General features: G+C 31.8%; 1 protein-coding gene across 1 annotated transcript; it reads right to left on the bottom strand.

Annotated features, from left to right (window-relative positions):
* Window positions 1–2,946: 2,946 nt before the first annotated feature.
* On the bottom strand, window positions 2,947–16,060 carry LOC106458838. The gene is made up of 8 exons (XM_013918390.2): window positions 15,736–16,060; window positions 14,308–14,457; window positions 13,963–14,050; window positions 13,586–13,696; window positions 12,063–12,184; window positions 10,454–10,850; window positions 3,879–3,959; window positions 2,947–3,542 (listed from the first exon to the last, which is right to left on the bottom strand). The coding sequence occupies exons 1-8, from the start codon at window positions 15,907–15,909 to the stop codon at window positions 3,490–3,492; spliced, it is 1,176 nt and encodes a 391-aa protein (XP_013773844.1). The 5' UTR covers window positions 15,910–16,060; the 3' UTR covers window positions 2,947–3,489.
* Between the last annotated feature and the right edge of the window lie 3,924 nt (window positions 16,061–19,984).

Raw genomic sequence — 19,984 nt, 5'->3', positions numbered from 1 at the left:
TGTCAAAGTGTACCCAGGCTGATTCAATTACTTTAGATCTACGCTTTGACAGAATAAAATTATCTTCTTATCTTTTTTATACTGTTATTTTCACTCTAACATATTAAACATTAGGTCTATCACATCTACGGTACTTAACTTCATACAGCTATATTATCCTTTTCTATTATCTGTCTATTGTTGTCTGTCTGCTGCTTCCCGCTCGTCTCACGCTATTTATATCTTTATTACATAGTCGTCTGGTCACATTCTATATTCTCGACACCAATTAGTTATTAACAAAACCTTCTACAATCGTCTGCTTTTAACTCTTATTATAATAAAATATAAAATTCATAAAATATTCACTCACAAATATAAATTAATCACTAATATCTAACGCAAACAGTCTTTTATATCATGACACATATAGTATCAAAAAGAATTATCAAATGTAAGTCTTTTTATTTGATTGTGATATTGATTACCAATAAAAGCTCTCTTGAGGTCTTCTGAAATTAACAAGGCTGGAGTTTATAGCAATTCAGTTTAGGTTTTAGCCAGTATCTGATTATTCCTAAGTTAATAGAACAATATGAATATCAATTAAATGTTGCCATGTAAATTTTCATGCCTTGCCTTTCTCTAGATATTCTAACAATGTGTCTAAAAGTTAGTTTTCTTTTTGTCAGTTTTATTAGATAGGACCCTGCAGCTCTTATAACATAAGACTTGTTACAGAATCGATTTTTCACTTAGAAGTTAGAATTTTCTTGGGAAATATGTTTTTTGTTTTGTTTATGCCTAAAATAAGTGAAAATTCATAAGTAACACATTTAAAACAAATTTTTGAAAACATGCATTATATTAACCAATGCTCTAGTCTCTCTAAATATGATTATAATTAATTATAACTATCTACTCTTAATTACAATGTTTGGTTCTAAAGTTTTTATTTTCATATCAATCATATTAAAAATAAAGATATAATCTTTGAAATTGCCAGAGTATAATCTGATTGAGCTAATCACTTACAGAGTATATTAATGTTATTTTAACTTTGTTTTACTTATTTAGGTTACTTTAGAACTATATGGTTAACTCTGATTAATTCAAAATACTATATCATTACAGTGGAAGTCTTTTCTATTGCATAAAAAATACAAAAATTTAGTTACAGCATTACACAACTAACTTTAAAATGTTATATTAGCATCATACCATCACTGTGAAAATTAAGAACTAATGCAATTAGTGTGGAGAAGTTAAAATACTGTTATTACTTGTGAACAGAACAATAACATATTATCTTAATAGACTTTCTAGTTTTATTCCTCTTTATCCCTAATAATTTTCAAAGCTTGAAAGATGACATTATAACTGTCAAATGTTTTGTCTTACAAATTATGCTGATGTTATTCTAATTTTTATGTTGTTTGTCTTTAAATTTAGACTACTTCAAGAATATTAAAACAGTACATACTTGCCTAAGAAATAAAATGATTTATGATAACCCATTTCCCTTGGTTGGTTTACAAAGCATTTGAGTAACTGTATAGTTATAGATACAATATTTAAGACTCCAATGTTGTTCCAATTGTGGTTATGAACATGTCATGTCACCTTAAAGTACGAGCATGTGAACACAAGGGCACATCTTTAAAAAACTGGAAGAAAGGTTACAAAGCCTCCCAACTCTGCTATATATCAGCACAATACAGAAACATGACATCTGATTTCTTTCTCCAACTTTAAAATTCTCTCAACAGCCAAACATGATACTGAACTTCTAATAAAAGAAACATTATACATAAAAACGTTTCTTCAGTCCCTAAATAATACACAGTCTTCACTTGATTTAAACTTATATTATTGAACTATTTCATTTTAGCCCAATTTTTCATTTTCTCGTGTTACATTTGTATATTCAAATTGTTTACTTATGTATATATTTCTGTTGTAATTTCAAATATTGTTTGTTTGTTTGGTACCTCTACATTACTGATAATAGAATTATGATGATTCTGAAATGTTTAATAAATGCTTCCTATTATCACATTCACATTTTGTCTTATCATTAAGTTAAGTTTTCCAAAAGATGAGTCAATTACAAATTTAGCTCAGTTACAAATGTACAATGTTTAGAGAAGGTTTTGTCAGATAGTACATATGAATTTATATAAAGTATAAAACAAAGAAGTCCTATGAGTGGATATTGCTTAAAGCTTAATAAAAGTATCTTGTAAATTTATTGAGTTGCAATGCTTGTAAACATGAAGTTTTTTTATTATGTTCTCCAAATAAAATTGTAATCAAATCAAATAAATTTCGTTAGGTTTATTTTTTAGTGAGTATGGTAAGCAATTGCAAAATATTCTGATGACTCAAATCTTTACTGAATATTATTTTTATACCTATCCTATTCAAACAACATGCATAAATTGGGTAACTGGCTCCTTAATTATTTCTAATTGCAACTGTAATGTGTTTTAAGTAAAAACACTATTACCCTTATCAGTGAAAGTAAAACATTTTCATGATCAACCTGTCAGATTTGCAGAAAATCAATGTGGGATTATTACACGTTTTAAAAACAAACATAATGGTTAACACATGGTGGTGTTTAGTCAACATTAGAAATTCATTCGTCTAGTAGGAAATGTCCAAATTATCTTTAACAAAAAATAATAATTATTTAGACAAAATGTATGTCTTTTGTAAAAAAAGAATAATACAATGTTTAAAAAAGTACTGAAGCTAGTGCACATTCATTTTCTTTTTTGTGGATAGGGAGGTTGTAGGGGGCATCCACTAATTGATTAAAGAGTGTGTCAATTAATAGATTAGCAGATACCACTAATCACCCAGCTCTAATGAGAATACTTTTTTTTTTAACTCAGGCATCTACTGTATAATGGTGCTATATTTAGGTCATACTTTTGTAGTAATTCTTTCAAAATCTTTTACTTAGAATTGCTTCTCTTTTAATCAAAATAAATCATGAAAAATTAAATACACAGAAAAAGATCATAAGGTATTCAATAAAAAGGAAACACACATCTATCTCAGGAAATCTGTATTTTTTTGCCTACACAAGTAGGTAATGAAGGTAAATTATAGAGTAAAGAATAACAATGTTGCTACAGAAACAGCTCTTTACATGGAAAAACAATGAAAAGTTGTAGTTCAGTTGTAAAAGATCACTCTTTCAATGCCTTTCATTATTTTCTCTCTACAAGAAGGATAAGCTGAATTTATCACCCATTTTTGTGATACAGCTACAAAGCAATGGTTTGGGTTCTTCCAAGTGTTCAATTTAGATGCCACAGATAATACTTCTCCATTAACTTTCTATCAAATTTTCTTCTGAAAACCAGCCTTTCAAAAATCATCCAAACCAGAAAACAACCAAGATACAAAGAATCTGTTTTTTCACTTCAAAGGCATCTTTACTGGTTTTGACACCCACACTAGTTTGAGAGCTAATAATAATTGTATAACCAACCTGCATTATTCACGTCGTACTTTCTTCTTTTTTTGTGGCTTCAAATCTTCCTTGATATCTGAATCAGAAAAGTAATAGTTCCAAAAAATAAGCATATTTTTAAACTAATTTTCTTTGTACACTTATAGGTGTCTTCCTATAATTAAACTTCTTCACTACACACATTTACAAAAACCTGCTAAAACCAGGTGAATAAACAGAACTAGAAGTTCATCAAATAACATTTTTACTTTTATCAAATAATAAAATAATAAAAAACCAATCTGTGAGTCAGGGAGACATGTTTGATGAGTTTATTCTCAAACAAAACTTTATGGTATTCTCTTTTTAAAATTCTGAATAGACACTTGAGTTCCTTGTGATATCTAAATTTAACCTACTGAGTTTTACTTACCACCTAATTCATCAAATTCAGCATTAGTGGAGCTCTTATTACCATCAGCCTGTTTCTCTGTACCATCACTTCCAACTTTGGCTATTAAATATGTTCAAAAAACAATATATATATAAAATATTTTAAATTATTTGATAATAGATAGAAAAAGTATTATATGAATTTGAAAATAGTGATTTAAACAAGATTATAATATCCACAATAAAAATTAAATTCTAAAATTTATTGTAGGGGAAATACCTGGAATTACTTATTAGAAAATTTCATATATTATATAGGTGAATTAATGAAGTTGTATCACCTTTCCTACATAAGACCTGCTACTGTGTTGATCTCTTTAGAATCATCGAAGATCCAGGTAGTAGCATGGAAGGGTGAAGGATGGGAGCTCTACTAATAACTTAGGTTGGGCATAGTATAGTGGTGATCCTGAAAGGCGATGATAAGCAACAGTGAATAGCCCGAATAGGACACAGGAGCTGATCCAGGTCTAAATGATCATAAAAGTGAGAGACAGAAGGAAGGGAGATAGGAGAGAAAGTACACTTACCTTTCCGAGTGATGAAAGTCTGTGGAAGGAGAGATCGACACAGAAGAAAAGTATATAAATGAAGTGGAAGAGGGTATGAGAAGCATCACTAATAGACTTCTGAATGACAGCCATCACAAAAAAAGGAGGAAATAACTGGAGAGAAAGATGGTAGAAGAAGCAAGAAGCCAATGACTTGAATGGAGCATACATGAGAGCATGCAAAAACAGAGTAAGGTCCCAGTAAGGAATGGGAATCAGGTAAGGAGGTCGGAGAAGAGTGAAGGAGTGAAACTGAATAAAGATAACAGGAACAGAAACACCCTGTAGTACCAGGAAAGGCAAAATGCAATGGATGTGGCTGCCTAATAATCACCAATGGTGGAAACCAACAAATCATGGACCAAGAACCACGTAGAAATGCAGAAAGGTGGTTCCCAGTAAAACAGCCAGGAAGAAAGGAGTGGTGGGCAGACCAACAGTGAAAGACCCACCACTTTTGTTGATATACAGACATAGTGGAAGGGTGACAGGAATGGGAGAAGAAGAATGCCACATGATTGGAGAGTCCAGCTCAATGTGAGATGGACCAGACAAATCCCACACACGAAGATGGAGGGATGATATCCCACTATGAAAACAATAGAAGGAATATTGGGTAGATGAAGGGGAGTCTGGATGCTAAGGAAAGAAGCAGAGGAAGCCAAGGCTGAGCTGGCCAAAGAGGTGCCAACAATACGGCCTGACAAGGAGTGTCATGTATCAAGGTGAGGACCCAAGGGAGGAGGCTAGGCATATAAAAAGAGATGAGACCAAGTTTGGGTGAGAGCACTGACAGCCAGAGCTGAAGGATGATATACAGGAAAGCGATAGAGAGGGGTGCCCAGCTGAGAGCAAACCCATCGAAAGATCTGGGGGAGTAGAGACTATTCCAATGATAGAATGCAAACTGGTAGAGAGAGGTGATGTGTCGCCAAGTTCTTGGCTCCCAGCAAATGACAGAAAAAAGACTAACCCAATGTGACTGGGAAAGAAGAGTAGGTCCAATGCTTGAAAGATACCTCCTAAATGGTTGATGTATGAAATGACTGTGAAATTGTTGGAGTGAATCATGACCAAGTGATCCACCAGTAGGAGGAGGAATGGGAACATGCCTGACAAACTGAGAAGCTTGAGCATGTTGATGTGGAGTAAACACTCATCTGAATCCAAATGCCAGAAGTCATCTTCATTGAGAGATGTGCCTCCATCAGAGAGTGAAGCACCAGTGAAGAGGTTGATCTAGTTTAGGAGTTGGTAATGAAATGCTGGAAGTAGTATGAATATGGTCCAGTCACCATGACAATTCCTCAAGGAGAGAAGGTGGGAGTTTCACTAAAGAGAACAATGGAACCAAGAAAGAATCTCTTGGATCTGCAAGGAGCACTGGAGAAAGTGCATGTGTGCATGTTCCAAAGGAATGAGGGAGTTCAAGGAAATCAGAGTTCCCAAAAACAAAAGAACTTCTCGTGTAGGATGAGAAGTACAAACTATGGTGACAAGAGACACCATAAGTTGCAGGTGAAGAGGAGAAGACTGGACTGAGCTAAGACAAGATATGGATAAAATGCCCAGAAATAGCAAATATTGAGTGGGGAAACAACTTAGATCTCATGACAAACCACCCCAGCAGAGTAGCCTCCTGTAAATGAAGGGAGGAGTGAGAAGAGGATAACATCCAAGAATAGATCAATAGAAGTCATTCATTCAAAAAAGGGAATGCTAGCATCAGGCCATGAATATAGCAGTTAAAGTCCCTCACAATACAAATGAATACAAAATTGCAGATGTTATGTCAATGGGAAGTGCAAGATATTAGAGGAGGTTAGTCCAATGAGTGGAGTGTAGAAAATATATGGAGGACAAGTCAGGAGGGATGTGTAGGAAGGTGTCCAACATATGAACCATGGCCAACTGCAGACTGGGTGAAAAACACTAAAGACAGGGAGGAAAAAAAGGAAATGTGAGATGGAGCAAAGAGAAAAGAAATGAATAGAGAGACTATGGTGGAGAAAGGGAAGGAGGAGAAGAAGAGATGGGTAACCATGGGTTCAGACATGAAACAACAAGTCGCTGACAAGAAGAGCAATGAAGTACATGTCTGGTTGAGAACAAGAAAAAGAGGAAGGCCTGGAACCTGGTACAGAAAGGTTTGGGGTAAACTGATTCAGATGAGGAACAAAAGTAAAGGGCAAGGTCAAGAAGGAAGAAAAACCCGAAAACATAACAAAGACTGAAGTTGTACAACATCAGTCCAGGTCTCCAGAGAGAAATGTATACCCCCAAAAAACATTCAGCCAAAGAAAGGGAGCTCAAAAACACTATGTACAAAAGATGTAGAAAAGATTACATTAAAGAGGAAGAAAACCTGATCCTATGAGTCCCAACATCAAGGGAGCAAGGTAGGGAGGGACAGAGCAGAAAAAATGGAACAGGCTAAGCTGGCAATGAGAATGGAACAAACTTTACAGAAAACCCCTCTGGAGTACAAGGAAGTGCCTCGCACAAAAGGTGGAGGTAGTAGAAGGAATACAGAAAGGTGGTGTGAAAATGACAAATATGCAAAAATGGGGAACCAGAAAGTGAAATAGATGGTAACGGGCCCAAACCCCAAGCAAGCTAAATAGATACCAAAGACAGAGAATTGAGAAAGAAAAGGAAGAATGTCTACAAGTCACGACAAAAAAGTCAAAAAAGCAATGTGGATGAGGCATTTGAGTGTGATAGAGGAGCTATTAAAGAGAGAAAACAGTATAACCCTAATAACAAGCAAGGAGGAAAGACAAGGTAAACCCCAAAAATTGGAATTATGGAGTAAAAAACAAGAAATACTACTTGAAACAAAAGTCAAAGAAAACAAAAAACAAAGTTTTGTTAATAAATGCAAATCTCATCAAATTGAACTCAGACAAGAAATTATGAACACGTCTGTTAAATGCAATGCCGAGGAGAAGAAAGAAATTAACAGGAGTGCAATTGCATAGGGGAAGTTACTGTGCATGGAAGTGGAAGGCTTTTGTTGCATGATGCCATCATCATGCACCTGCACAGTTCAAGTTAAACATATGAATTTAGGTGGAAGTTTAAGCTTAGTTTAAGCTGCTAATATTAACTAAGTTTGACATCACATAATTTAAGTTGTTAGATTAGTTTTTATATTTATGTTCTTTTTCATATTACACATGCAAATCTCCTAGGCAGGAGAAATATAGTATTTCTGCATATGGGGTGAGTTATTGTTTTGGAATGCATTACTTCACAAATCAATTAGTAACTTTAAAAACTATTTGACTTCTTTTATATAAGGACTAAGTATTTGCAGTAGCTTTCTCAGTTTAGAAAATTCAACAGAACATTTTCATGGTTAGAGAAATGACAACTAACTTGCTTAGGTGGCTGTTTGATCCACATATATTATCCTGAATATAAAATACGAGAACTCTGATATATTGCACTTGCAGAAAATATTCCTTTCCATTCCTTCAACACATTTTGAGGAAAAATCACTCAAGACTGTGTACTTTCACTTTAGCATAAATAACTTATCAAAGCCCAAAATTAAGAAACTAGAAGTTTATATAATTATTGCAGTAAAATAAGCTGTAAATATCATAATTTCACTATCTCACTTTCTTACTATAACCACCTTATAATCTTATACCTTGACCACCTTAAAGTCTTACCTAGAATACTTTTCAGCATTACCTTATCAGCTTACAATCTTTCCTAGAATAAGTTATGGCATTAACATGATCATCTTACCTAGTATACCTAACAGCATTTTCTTGATGATCTTACAATCTTACCTAGAATACCTTACAGCATTTTCTTGATGATCTTACCTAGAATACCTTATAGCATTACATTGTACATCTTACAATCTTACCTAGAATACCTTATAGCATTACATTGTACATCTTACAATCTTACCTAGAATAAGTTATTGTATTAACATGACCATCTTACCTAGTATACCTTACAGCATTTTCTTGATGATCTTACAATCTTACCTAGAATACCTTACAGCATTTTCTTGATGATCTTACCTAGAATACCTTTCAGCATTATCTTACCAGCTTACAATCTTACCTAGAATACCTTATAGCATTACATTGTATATCTTACAATCTTACCTAGAATAAGTTATGGTATTAACATGACCATCTTACCTAGTATACCTTACAGCATTTTCTTTATGATCTTAAAATCTTACCTAGAATACCTTATAGCATTACCTTGTCCATCTTACAATCTTACCTAGAATAAGTTATGGTATTAACATGACCATCTTACCTAGTATACCTTACAGCATTTTCTTTATGATCTTAAAATCTTACCTAGAATACTTTACAGTATTACCTTGACCATCTTTGAAGTTACTCACTTTCCATTCCCAAATACAAATATTCCAAACAAATTATATTACACTGTTTATTACTCTCAGCTTAATAGATACAGTATAATTTATTCAATACGAAAAGATTTTGTGGATAGAGCTGATAAACTCATTTGTACTTTTCATAATTGAGGTTTCTCTTGCAAAAATTCATTCAATTGTTTGGAAAATTCAACAAAATATTCTTGCTGAATATTATGAGTTTATAAGTTTTACTGAGTATCACAACCTCTAAGACTTTCACATTTACAATTTCATTCCTTGGGATTTTATTTAGGTAAATAGTAAACAGCTTTAGTGTACTGACTACCATTGGGTTTACTAACCATTAATTTAAGTTGTTAATATTAACTAGTTTGACATCACATAATTTATATAGTTAGATTAGTAATTTATATATACATTATTTTTCATATTACATCTTATGTATTTGTACATACAACATATTATTTATGTAGATTACTTGTACTTCTAAAAGGTTTATTGTGTTTCCTCTTCAGCTTTTAGAGAAGAGTTAACGTTATTTATTACTTCCTGTAGTAACCTCTAAGTATTTGTTAAAGACAATAGTCAGACTGGTGATAAAAGTTTTTAGACAAACTACATATTAAATATAGCTAGTTGTTTTCTTCTGATTAGATTTAACATTATTATATTATAATGGACATATCTGCTATTATTTCATTTTTCATTTATTACTTTGTATCTTTACAAACATTGGTTTTTGTTTGTGTCATGGGAAGGTTGAACCTGAAATGGTTTAAACTAAAACATTGGTTTAGTTGTCACAGGTAGAATAGCCTCTGATCTTATATAGTTGGGGTGCCATAATGAGTTTTTTTTTCGGTAAAATGTAGTGTTAGAGAGAGCAAGATTCTTAACAAACATGCATCAATAACTATGGTTCAAGAGAAGGTTTATAGGTTCTCTAAGTAAACATGCTATTTTATTTATTGTCGTGGGGATTTTGGACTTGGCTGAATTAGTAAATTAAACCTGACATTTTTCATATTTCAAACATTTTTATTTCAATGGTTATACTATTTATTATATTAAATGTTGTTACTTTTCATTTAATTTTATTGTTTATTATAATACTTTAATTATAAAGATTGTTTTGCACTGTTAGCTTAGAACTTGGGTTGTGGACTAACTTGAATCTCCTAAGCTGGCAGAACTTTGAGAAATATTACTGGGATTATGGCCAAAAATATCATTAACAGCAAGGATACCCAACTGATAAAACAATTCATTCTAATCTTTATAAGTAGCAACTTAAGAAATGTATATTTAATTGGCTATACTGCTGGCCATGTTAATTTTTAATTTTGCTCTACTTACATAGATTACTCTGATCATAAGTTATAATTATCTTACAACCTTACCAAGAATACCTTATATAATTACCTTCACCAACTTATAAGCTTATCTAGAATACATTACAGCATTATGTTGACTATCTTGCATACTTATGTTGAATACTTCACAGCAATACCTTGGCCATTTTACAACTTTACCTAGAATACTTTACAACATTAACTTGATCATCTTCCAAAAGTATTTCACAAAATTACACTAACTGAAATCTCACAGCTTTATTTACAACATTACCTTGAATAGTTTTTTTGCCTATTAAGGAAGTAACTGATTTACTATTTTCAGTTTCTGGAGCTAGCTGCAGGAGTTCTGCTGCTTCAAGCCTTCTTTCCTGATCCTGCTGTGCAAGATCATCACTACTTGCCACAACCATATTATCTGAAACTGTTGTTTTCACAGTCTCTTGTTGGTTCTTTTTGGTCTTTTTCTTCTCATTTTTCTTCTTTTCCATAGTTTCTTCTTCAATAACTGTTTTACTTTGGTTAGACATACTAGCTGTTACAGAAGCCACTTGCTCATCAGGGCCTCTTGGAAATGTCTCTTTAGAAGCAGTAGAATTGCAGATAGTTACAGGAGATAAATTCTCTTTATCTTCTCTTGTCTTAGAAATTTGCAGGGATTTTGGACTCAGCTGAAATAGTAAGTTAAATGTTAGATTTTCATGTTTCAAACATTTTTATTTCAAATGATTAAAAAATAAACTAAATAAAAATGAAAATGGTTCATATGTTAAAAAAAAGATAGAGACAAATCTCTTATTAATAATTAAATTATTTAATTATCAGAATCACACTATCAGATAATCTTAGTTAGAAACCTTGTAATTTAATACAAGAAGCTATAAATTACAAAAGAAATAAATAAACTGTCTTGTTATCAGAAAGAATAACTACTAGGTGAGCAGTCCCAGTTAGAATGTAAAAAGTAGTAATGGGCAAAACGTTCAAAAGATCAATATGATTTATCAAATTTACTTATTCGATTTTGAAAGGATTTGCATAATATCCAGGTAATAGTCCATAAAGAACTCAAACTGGATGCCAGATAAAAATTAGGCCGATTTTGGTAAAACTATGAACCTAACTAAGGCTCACCTATTCATTAACGAAAACAGGAAACCATATTACCTACTATACAAACACATCTAGTTAAAAGTGGCAATGCACTACTGTATCAAAAACATTAGAGATCTGCAAGAAAACCTCCTAATAAAGCCATCATTATTAGCTAAGTTGCTATGCATAATCCCAAATGAATGTTTTTTTAAGATCTCTGAAAAAACAAATATTGAGAAAGACACCTAACATTATATAGGTTTGACACATACCAAGACCTTAGTGGCTAAAATGGGAAGATCTAATATGTCAAAAGCCACTTCACCTGATCTGGCAATGGTACATCATGATTTCAAGTTCAATGCAGTTGCAAAATATCATTAACAAATGTATGCTGTAACATGTTAAAATTAATGTTTGATCTGTTGAAAAAAGTGAAATCTGCTAGAAAAAAGTAAAAAAAATAAAAAAACATACAAAATTGGCAACTTTAACTGAGCAAGAATAGATTTAAACAAACAAAAAAAACACTAAAATTCTAACGCATTGTAAGATGATGAAAAATGTCCTAGACAAGAGCTGGTACAGGATTTTTTGTTGAATAACTGTTTAATTGTTCATTGCAATGTCTGTGATGTTTCAAATACAAGCACTAAAAAGAATTACATAATAATAGTGATAAATTATAGGCAATTCTAAGCAGTGCCCAAGTTTCTGAAGTTAAGTTGGGGAATTAAAAAAAAACAGTGAAATAATGATAACAATATACAGGTACTTCTAAACAGTACCTCAATTTCTGAAGTTGACGTTTTTTCTTCTTGGTGAATATTAGCTGATAAGTCTTTAATTCCTTTTGGTTCACGTTTTGCCTTCTGTTTTTTCTTTTTGGCTGGTGTACTTTCTTTACTTTCTGTTATTATAAATGACAATCAATTGTATTTCAGATTTACAAGTTTTGACATAAAGTCCTTTGCTCATCATTAATAACTTAAAATACCTCAGGTTTTTGAATAAAATACGAGTGTACTGTCACAATAAAATATTCATAATTTTTCAACAGACTAGTTGGTAAATTAGCTGCAAATTTTTCTAACACTTCCTAAAATATGTAATTTCAGTAAAGAAAAGAAACAATCCATGAATTATGCAAAGGCCTACCTATTGTTTGATTCACTACTACTCCTGCAGTAGACTAGTTTCACCAAATATACAGTTTATCATTAGAGTATGGGAGAGCAAACCAAACAAGCACAGTAAGCCTCTTAAGGTGATTGTGACAGCATAGTCATATTTTATTCAAATATCTAAAGTACTTTTGTTATTAGTGATGAGCAAATTAGTTTACTTCAAATCCCGAAAAATGTTTGAATTTCATTATTACAATATGCTTACTGTACTTCTATGGTTTGCTTCCCCAAGAGGTACTGATGAATCATGCATTTAGTGAAACTAATGTACTGCAGAGGGAGTAGCAAATCAAAGAACAAATTAGGTCTCTATATTATTCATGGATTACAAATTTTAGTGAAGAGAATAAAAATTCAAAATCAATGTATTTGATACTGCTTTTTGTTTTGACAAAACACTGAGTAACATTTACAAACAAGCATGATACATAGTAATTTTTTTACCCAGCTCATTTGATTACAATGCTCAAAATTATAACTTGTCATAGAATTTAAAATACCTCAAGCATTTTAATCACTTCTCGAAATTCAAAGAAGAGCTAAAACTAATTTGAATTTCTCAGCACTTCCTGATGAACACTCTTTCTGAATATGCATATTTGTTTTTTCAAACTTTAAGAACTTGTACTTTTTCTCTAATGCTTCCTACACTCACCTGCATATCATTTATTCATTTGTTAATGAACCACAGTGTTAAAATTAAGTTTCAGAGAATTCAATTTTTTCCACCCAAGAGCATTCACTTATACTGCTTTAAAGTTTTTAAATATTTACTTTCATTTTCTAGTTTGGTTTTCTAACACACACAGTAATATTATACTCACATCTAGAGGTACACAGTTGTACCTATCCTCTATTATTTTCACTAACTATATCACAAATAGATAAATATGGCAAGACACTTCCAATAATAACAAAAAATTTGGCTTCTGTGAAAATGATACAAGAAAAATCTGAAGACAAAAAGAGCTGAATCTCTACAGCACTGTATATATGTATTTCAAATTCACTGACAGAGTTCTGAAATTTTCTCTTGAGAAAAAAGGAAAAGAAAATACAAACAGCATCTAACAAAAGGAAAGAATGGGAAAAAAGATGATGGTTACAATGTACACTTTCCATACCCGTGTCTTCACTTGGCAATTCTTTATTCATTTCCAATATAGGTTCATTCAAGTTTTCTTCTTTCCGTCGGTTTTTCTTCTCTTTTTTGGATAACAGCTGTACCCATTCTCCTAAGAACAAGATAATATTCATCAGTAAAGTTTTCTGCATAGAAAGCCTTTACTCTCTCATTCACTATGATTTGGAAATAAATTCATAAAACAATGAGTGCTCTAAATTATTCAAATTCTTATATGTTGAAATTTTTCCTATTACGAAACATAAAGAAACTTATTGACCATCAACTTTTAGATATCTAAGTATTTAACTATCAGTAACTTTAACACAGGAGTAATGCTTTTTACATTACATCAGATAATGTGACAAACGGACTGACCTCCATCATCAAGAGAGATGGTTTCTGTAGAACTGATTGGGTCCATTTCTTTCTGCTTAACCACTTTACCTTGTTGATCTTTCTTGGCCTGAAACAGATCATTAGTCATTTAAATGAAATGTGACATAAATTACTTCTCTCAAAAATTATCTGGAAGTCCTGGTAAGATTAAGGTACATAATCATCATTATACTTTTATATTTAGTGATTCAAATAGAAATATAAAGATATGGTTATATGGATTTAAATAATTAATTTTTTCTGCACACAGATTTGAAAAACATCACTGGAACCTACCATGAATGATTTATATTTTTCACATAATATATGTTGGATATTTCTCACCTTCACTTCTATCTTTGGTTTCTCTAGCCTTTCTACCACAGCTTTTTGTTTAGAATGCTGAGGCTGATCAGGAAATTGTTTTGGAAGTGAAGTTAAAACTTTGATATTAGCACCACTATCTAAAGGTTTCTCATTCTGTAGAGACTTGTGCTGTAAAGCATGTGAAATAATGTTACAATGAATAACTGTTCTTGAATTAGACTATAACTTTATTACAGTATACAGTGGGCACTAGACCAAAGTGTTATGTTATTTTTGGCAGAATCTCATTTTCCTGAAATTTTACTTATTATAATCACAGTTTTTTAAAACTTCTTGAAATCTCTACATAATTATAACATTTAAATTCATCTTTAGTATAAGAAGGCCCAGAAAATTTAAAAACCTCAGAAAAATTAATTAAGAAAACAGTTTAGTATATTAGCTTGTTCAACTACTTATATTTCGATTTACTTCAGCATGCCAAACTTTTTTATATTTTCATAAAGTGTCCAAAAAAATCTTTCTTAATCATTTCTATACTTGCTCAGTCTCCATAAGTTAGTATTAAACATTAACAACTGCATTAAAAACATAAAATTATGCAATGTAAATTTTATATAAATGTAAAATTTTAGATGAGAGTGAAACAAGAATAAATTCTTAGGGTTAAGTAAGATCAACAAAATTTAGAAAAAAACTCAGAAATTTCTTTAAAGTTTTATCTAATCTTGGAAGGTTTATAAAAGACTGGATATTTGTATTGAATACTAACAATGATGGGCTAGATCTTTTCCAACCAATGATTTTCTTTAAAAAAAAACAAACTGTGATAAACGTTAGAAGTAACAGAATAAAGTTAAACCAGTCATACCTTCAGAACATTTGGATAACATATCATCTATATCTTCTTCAGTTACACTTTTCTATGGTGAAATAATTTCTTAGTAATTTTACTATTACTAATATTTGTAGTAATAACCAGTAGATGGTGTTATTTTTCTTTTGTACAGCAAGGACTGAAAATATTTTATGTATTGGTTGCATAGTATCCAATGAAATAAATATTCTGATCCATATATACATTAAACCACTTCTTACATAATAAAACAACTTTGTATTTATTTAAAAGAAAAACCCTTTATTATGATGATACTTAGTAAAGACTTTCTTCTTAGTAAAGGATTTTTAAGTATGCATATATGATTGTAGTTACAGTAAGCAACACATATGTATATATACATATTTAGCCCAAATGAAAGCAATATTAAAATGTAAATTAAATTTTCATTACACTATTGATATTATTACACATATATAATAACTGTCGAAGACAGTAGAATACACAGGAATTAACAAAACGTTCAAATGACAGTCTTAAAATTAAATTCTATTTCTAAAAGAATAAATGGTATATTATTAATAGCCACATCGTTAAATTTAGATCACCTTCTGGTTCATTTTCTTCTTTTTGCTAGCTTTTCGGTCTTCTTGAATTACTTGATCAAAACTAGGAGGTTGAACCGGTGACTTAAACCCAAAAGCAAATACTAAAAGTGCGCAAAGGATAACCCCTACAACTGGAAAAGCATAGTGAGGATTGACAACTTCTTCAAACTGCATTATTAATTTTTTTATTTACTTCAATATATTCAGCACAATAGAAATCTAACGCCGCCCACCAAATCTTAACAGCCCCACTATTATACCACTAAGTCACTGTCTCATCCATAGACGTCATCACTCATACATAATATCAACAACCACTTGGTTTAGAATACTAAAGCGTCCTCTGCTTAACTAAAAAGTAAACTAAATAACAAATAATAATTAAAAATAATACAATGAATTCTGGAATAAATATTTCTATTTTTCTGTCAACCTCACGTTCGGGAGTAGGATATTTTTCTTACACTCCTGTTGATAGCTGTTTGTATATTTTTTCTTCTCATGTAATCTACATATTATCTCAGTTTTCCCTTCAATGATTTCACTATGTAACAAGGAAATAAACTGGCAGTTAGCCCCTCAAATTTTCAAGTATACTGATGTTCGTTAGATAACGTGTAACCTTATCAGAACTGATGTACAGTTACCACTTGAAAAACTTTGGTCATAAACTGTTTTGTATAAAAAAAACTGTACTTATTTAATGGTAGTAAGGTAACCCTCTTATATTTTTGCACGAATATTCAAAAGTAAAAAAAGACTTTTTAGTGGTTCTATCAGGAGAAATAAGAAGAATAATGTGTAGAATATTTACTTAGACGTATCCAGTGCTCGAAGTGGGGTAAGCTCGCGCATAAAATGGTGATAGCGTTTTTCATAAATAAAGATGTACAAAAAGTGAGGGTACGCAAAATGCTAAATTAGAGAAGTGGGATATGAGTACCCTTCACTTCGAGCACTGGGCGTATCCAAATACATTACATATTAAGAAGAGATAGGCGTCCTTAAATGATATTAGAGAACATTTGCCGGATATTTACGCAAAGCAATACCACGGATAATCTTGAACTGTAGACTAAAAGGTTTTGTTTATTACGTCACCCCTAAAGCGAATATACAACTCAAAAGAGCGTAGTGTGACTATTTTTTTTTTGTAGTAACAAGACGCGAAAAATGGATCTGTATGTTTGTAGTTCAACATGCTAACCACAGGGCCACGCTCGGTTCTACCTGCCAACATAATCTTTATAGTTATAAAGCAATAATGTCCATGGGTCAAACTCGCAACGGTGGAACGGAAAATTTAATAGCAGTTGTTGTTTGTCTCAGTACTGAGATGTGTGCTCTGGAGTATCAAATTATGTCAGAGGTTTTACGTTTTATCAAAAATACATTCTAAAGTTAAGCATAATTTACTGAAAAATTCTCTTAACTGTATAAAAGCAGCGTATAATTAATTTAAATTCGTGCTCCAGCTTGCACTAATTATTTCACGTGCCAGAAGACGGTTGCCATTGGTTGTTTTTCGTTAAAATAAAATCGAAAGTGCTGAGTAGGAAACGAGCAAGGCAATATTTCTGGCAAGAATTCGAAAAGGGTTCTTCTTTAGAGGAAGGTTGGCAGCAGGAGATACAAAAAGGAAATAGGAATGAAAAACTGCCAGCAAGTTTTAAGGAACATGTTTCGTAGGCAGAGAGGATTTGAGCACTCATTAATCCACACCACAAAATTCTCTCCAAAATGCTTCTCAAGCATATGTAAGGGACGCGCTCTCTCAATGTTTTTCTTACTGATCACTCCAACTTCGGATGAATCTATACTAGTACTGGTTAATGTTTCTTTGCTAAGCAAAAACAGGTTCTTAAAAACAACTTCATAGATCTCTACCGATTTTCAGCTCCTTCGAGGGTCATCCTTAATGACAATTTTTTTCCGAAGGAGAGTCCATCACCTTGTTTGCTGAAGATCTAGAAGTTACAGTAATATTGCGTTTTCCTGTAAATGACATGTAGCAGTCATAATAATACTGTACACATCTGCAAATCTGATATATCTCTTTTAGTAAGCACTTATCACCACATAAATTAATCAGTTCACGAATCATACTACAGTTTTTTTTGTTTTTCAAAGTAGTGGCTCCCGAACATTCAGTTCTCGCTAAATGTGTTAATTCGGTATATAACTTGAAACACGTGTATTGTATTGTCAGTTTGAGAAGTATTTCTAATATTTCTTGCAGTTCTATGTGAACGATGTATTTTAACTTAAGATTTGTATTCAATGATTTTTTTCCTTGTCTACATTTCTCCACCAATGATAAGTGTACCAGTCTTCTGACATTTAAAACAGCAGCTGGATGGTGTTCTTGTCATAGTGTAGTATTAACAAAGGCGCGGCTTACAGTAGTAAGACTTTATATATCTAATACTACTACAATCAGCTTCATAACATTGCCCACTCAGACTGCTTTTGCACCAAAAGTATATTTGGTCACACTTTTAGTCTCTCTCTCTGGTTGAGCTATGGAAAAGAGAATCTCATTGGTTCAAACGTGACTTCTTGCAAAGGGTAGTTTCAATTCTATTCATATGTATAGTATACAAGATTTAAGCGTAGAAAAAAAAAGCTCTATCATTCCAATTTGGTAACATTCAGAATATTGAAGAGGACAAATTGGAGAACACATTTCAGCAAAAAAATCTTACTAGTATCCACTTTCAACTTTAATATTTATTTTTTAATCAGATATTTTGTGAAAACATGCAGTTTCAGGATAATGACTGAAATTTGATGTACGTTGATGTTCAGAATTTCGGATGGTGAGATATTTGAAATAAATTTGTTTCAAAAAATTCAAAACTTCTCATACCCCATGTTCTTAAAAAAATACAACTTTAATTAAACATCTGAGGCACACAAGTCGTGTTCCATATTCTTCCTACATTACCCATAAATCTAGTACGAAAATCAAATTGACACCGTATTAACGACTTGTCCATTAATAAAATAATTTGAGCTTGACACCTGTTTGCTAATTTGAGTGGCATGTTGCTTATTTGCTTCTATATCGTTACATATCCATAATTTTATTGACTTTGTAAAGAAAATTTGAAGAACAGGTTAAATATGTTGAATTTTGTTTAGATTGTGTGAATAATACGACAAAGACGGAAACAAAGATAAAATGGAAAATAAACCAAATGACAGTTATATTAAAACTAGGTGGTTTAAGAAAGAATGGAAAAAAATGGATTAAGATAAAATAGTGAATAAAAAAAACACAAGTGATAGTAATGATACATATAAAATAAGAATGTAAAGAACACATACTAATGAATTAAAAAATACTGAAAATGTTGGCTAGAAAATAATGAAGAATATAAATGAAAATGGGGAATTTTAACTGAGTTTGAAACAGAAAATCAAAAATTTGTATATAAAAAAAAGGGAGTAAAAAAGTAAGAAAGGTTGAGTAAAGACTTCATCAGACTTTAAAAAGGAAGATAAAAATTATGAATATAGAAATAGTAGAGAAAATAAATAAATTTGAAATAATAAATGCATAAAGTATTGTTGCGTCAGCGAGTCACATGACCACCGTGACGCAGTTTCTAGAACTATCATGTACTTTGGCGAATGTTCAAGTTCTTACTAGAAATAGGGTACGCTAGTATATAAAAGAGGGGAATGTAATGTGTGGAGAGTCAGTGTGTAATTGATCTGTGGTCAGAAGTATTACTGACGTTCGTTGATATAGCGCGATTGTTGAAGTTGAGTGTATCGGTAAAATTATATTCGGAAAGAATAAACCAGTTTTATTAAGTACAGACTTATGTCGCTTAAGTTTCGTCGGAACGAAGTTACGGAAAATTAATTAACACACGGAGACGTAACAAATTGGTGTCAGAAGTGGGATAGAAAAAAAAAAGAGAAGAAAATGGAAACGAGAGGCGGAAAATCAAACTACAGCTTAGCAGATTTAATGGCAGCAATACAAAACAAGAAAAGAAACAAGAAGAACGAGAAGAGAAATTACAACAGTTGTTAGAGGAAAAAGAAAAGAAACAAGAGGAGAAATTACAGCAGTTGTTGGAGGAGAAAGAAAATAAACAAGAAGAACGAGAAAAGAAACAAGAAGAGAAATTACAACAGTTGTTAGAGGAAAAAAAAAAGAAGAACGAGAAAATAAACAAGAAGAACGAGAAGCGAAATTACAACAGTTATTAGAGGAAAAAGAAAAGAAACAAGA

Source organism: Limulus polyphemus, unplaced genomic scaffold (genome assembly GCF_000517525.1).
Source record: "Limulus polyphemus unplaced genomic scaffold, Limulus_polyphemus-2.1.2 Scaffold521, whole genome shotgun sequence".
NCBI classification, from domain to species: Eukaryota; Metazoa; Arthropoda; class Merostomata; order Xiphosura; family Limulidae; genus Limulus; species Limulus polyphemus.
The sequence above is the reverse complement of the archived record's forward strand: the minus strand, read 5'-3'. Positions and strand labels throughout refer to the sequence as shown.

Bases quoted from the DNA above. Each gene is read 5' to 3' on its own strand.
- LOC106458838 (XM_013918390.2), bottom strand. From the start codon at position 15,909: ATGCAGTTTGAAGAAGTTGTCAATCCTCACTATGCTTTTCCAGTTGTA. The intron at 14,458-15,735 runs GTGATCTAAATT...CATGCTTTACAG, and splicing joins AGAAGAAAATGAACCAGAAG to CACAAGTCTCTACAGAATGA. The intron at 3,543-3,878 runs GTAAGTAAAACT...TTTCTGATTCAG, and splicing joins TGAATTTGATGAATTAGGTG to ATATCAAGGAAGATTTGAAG.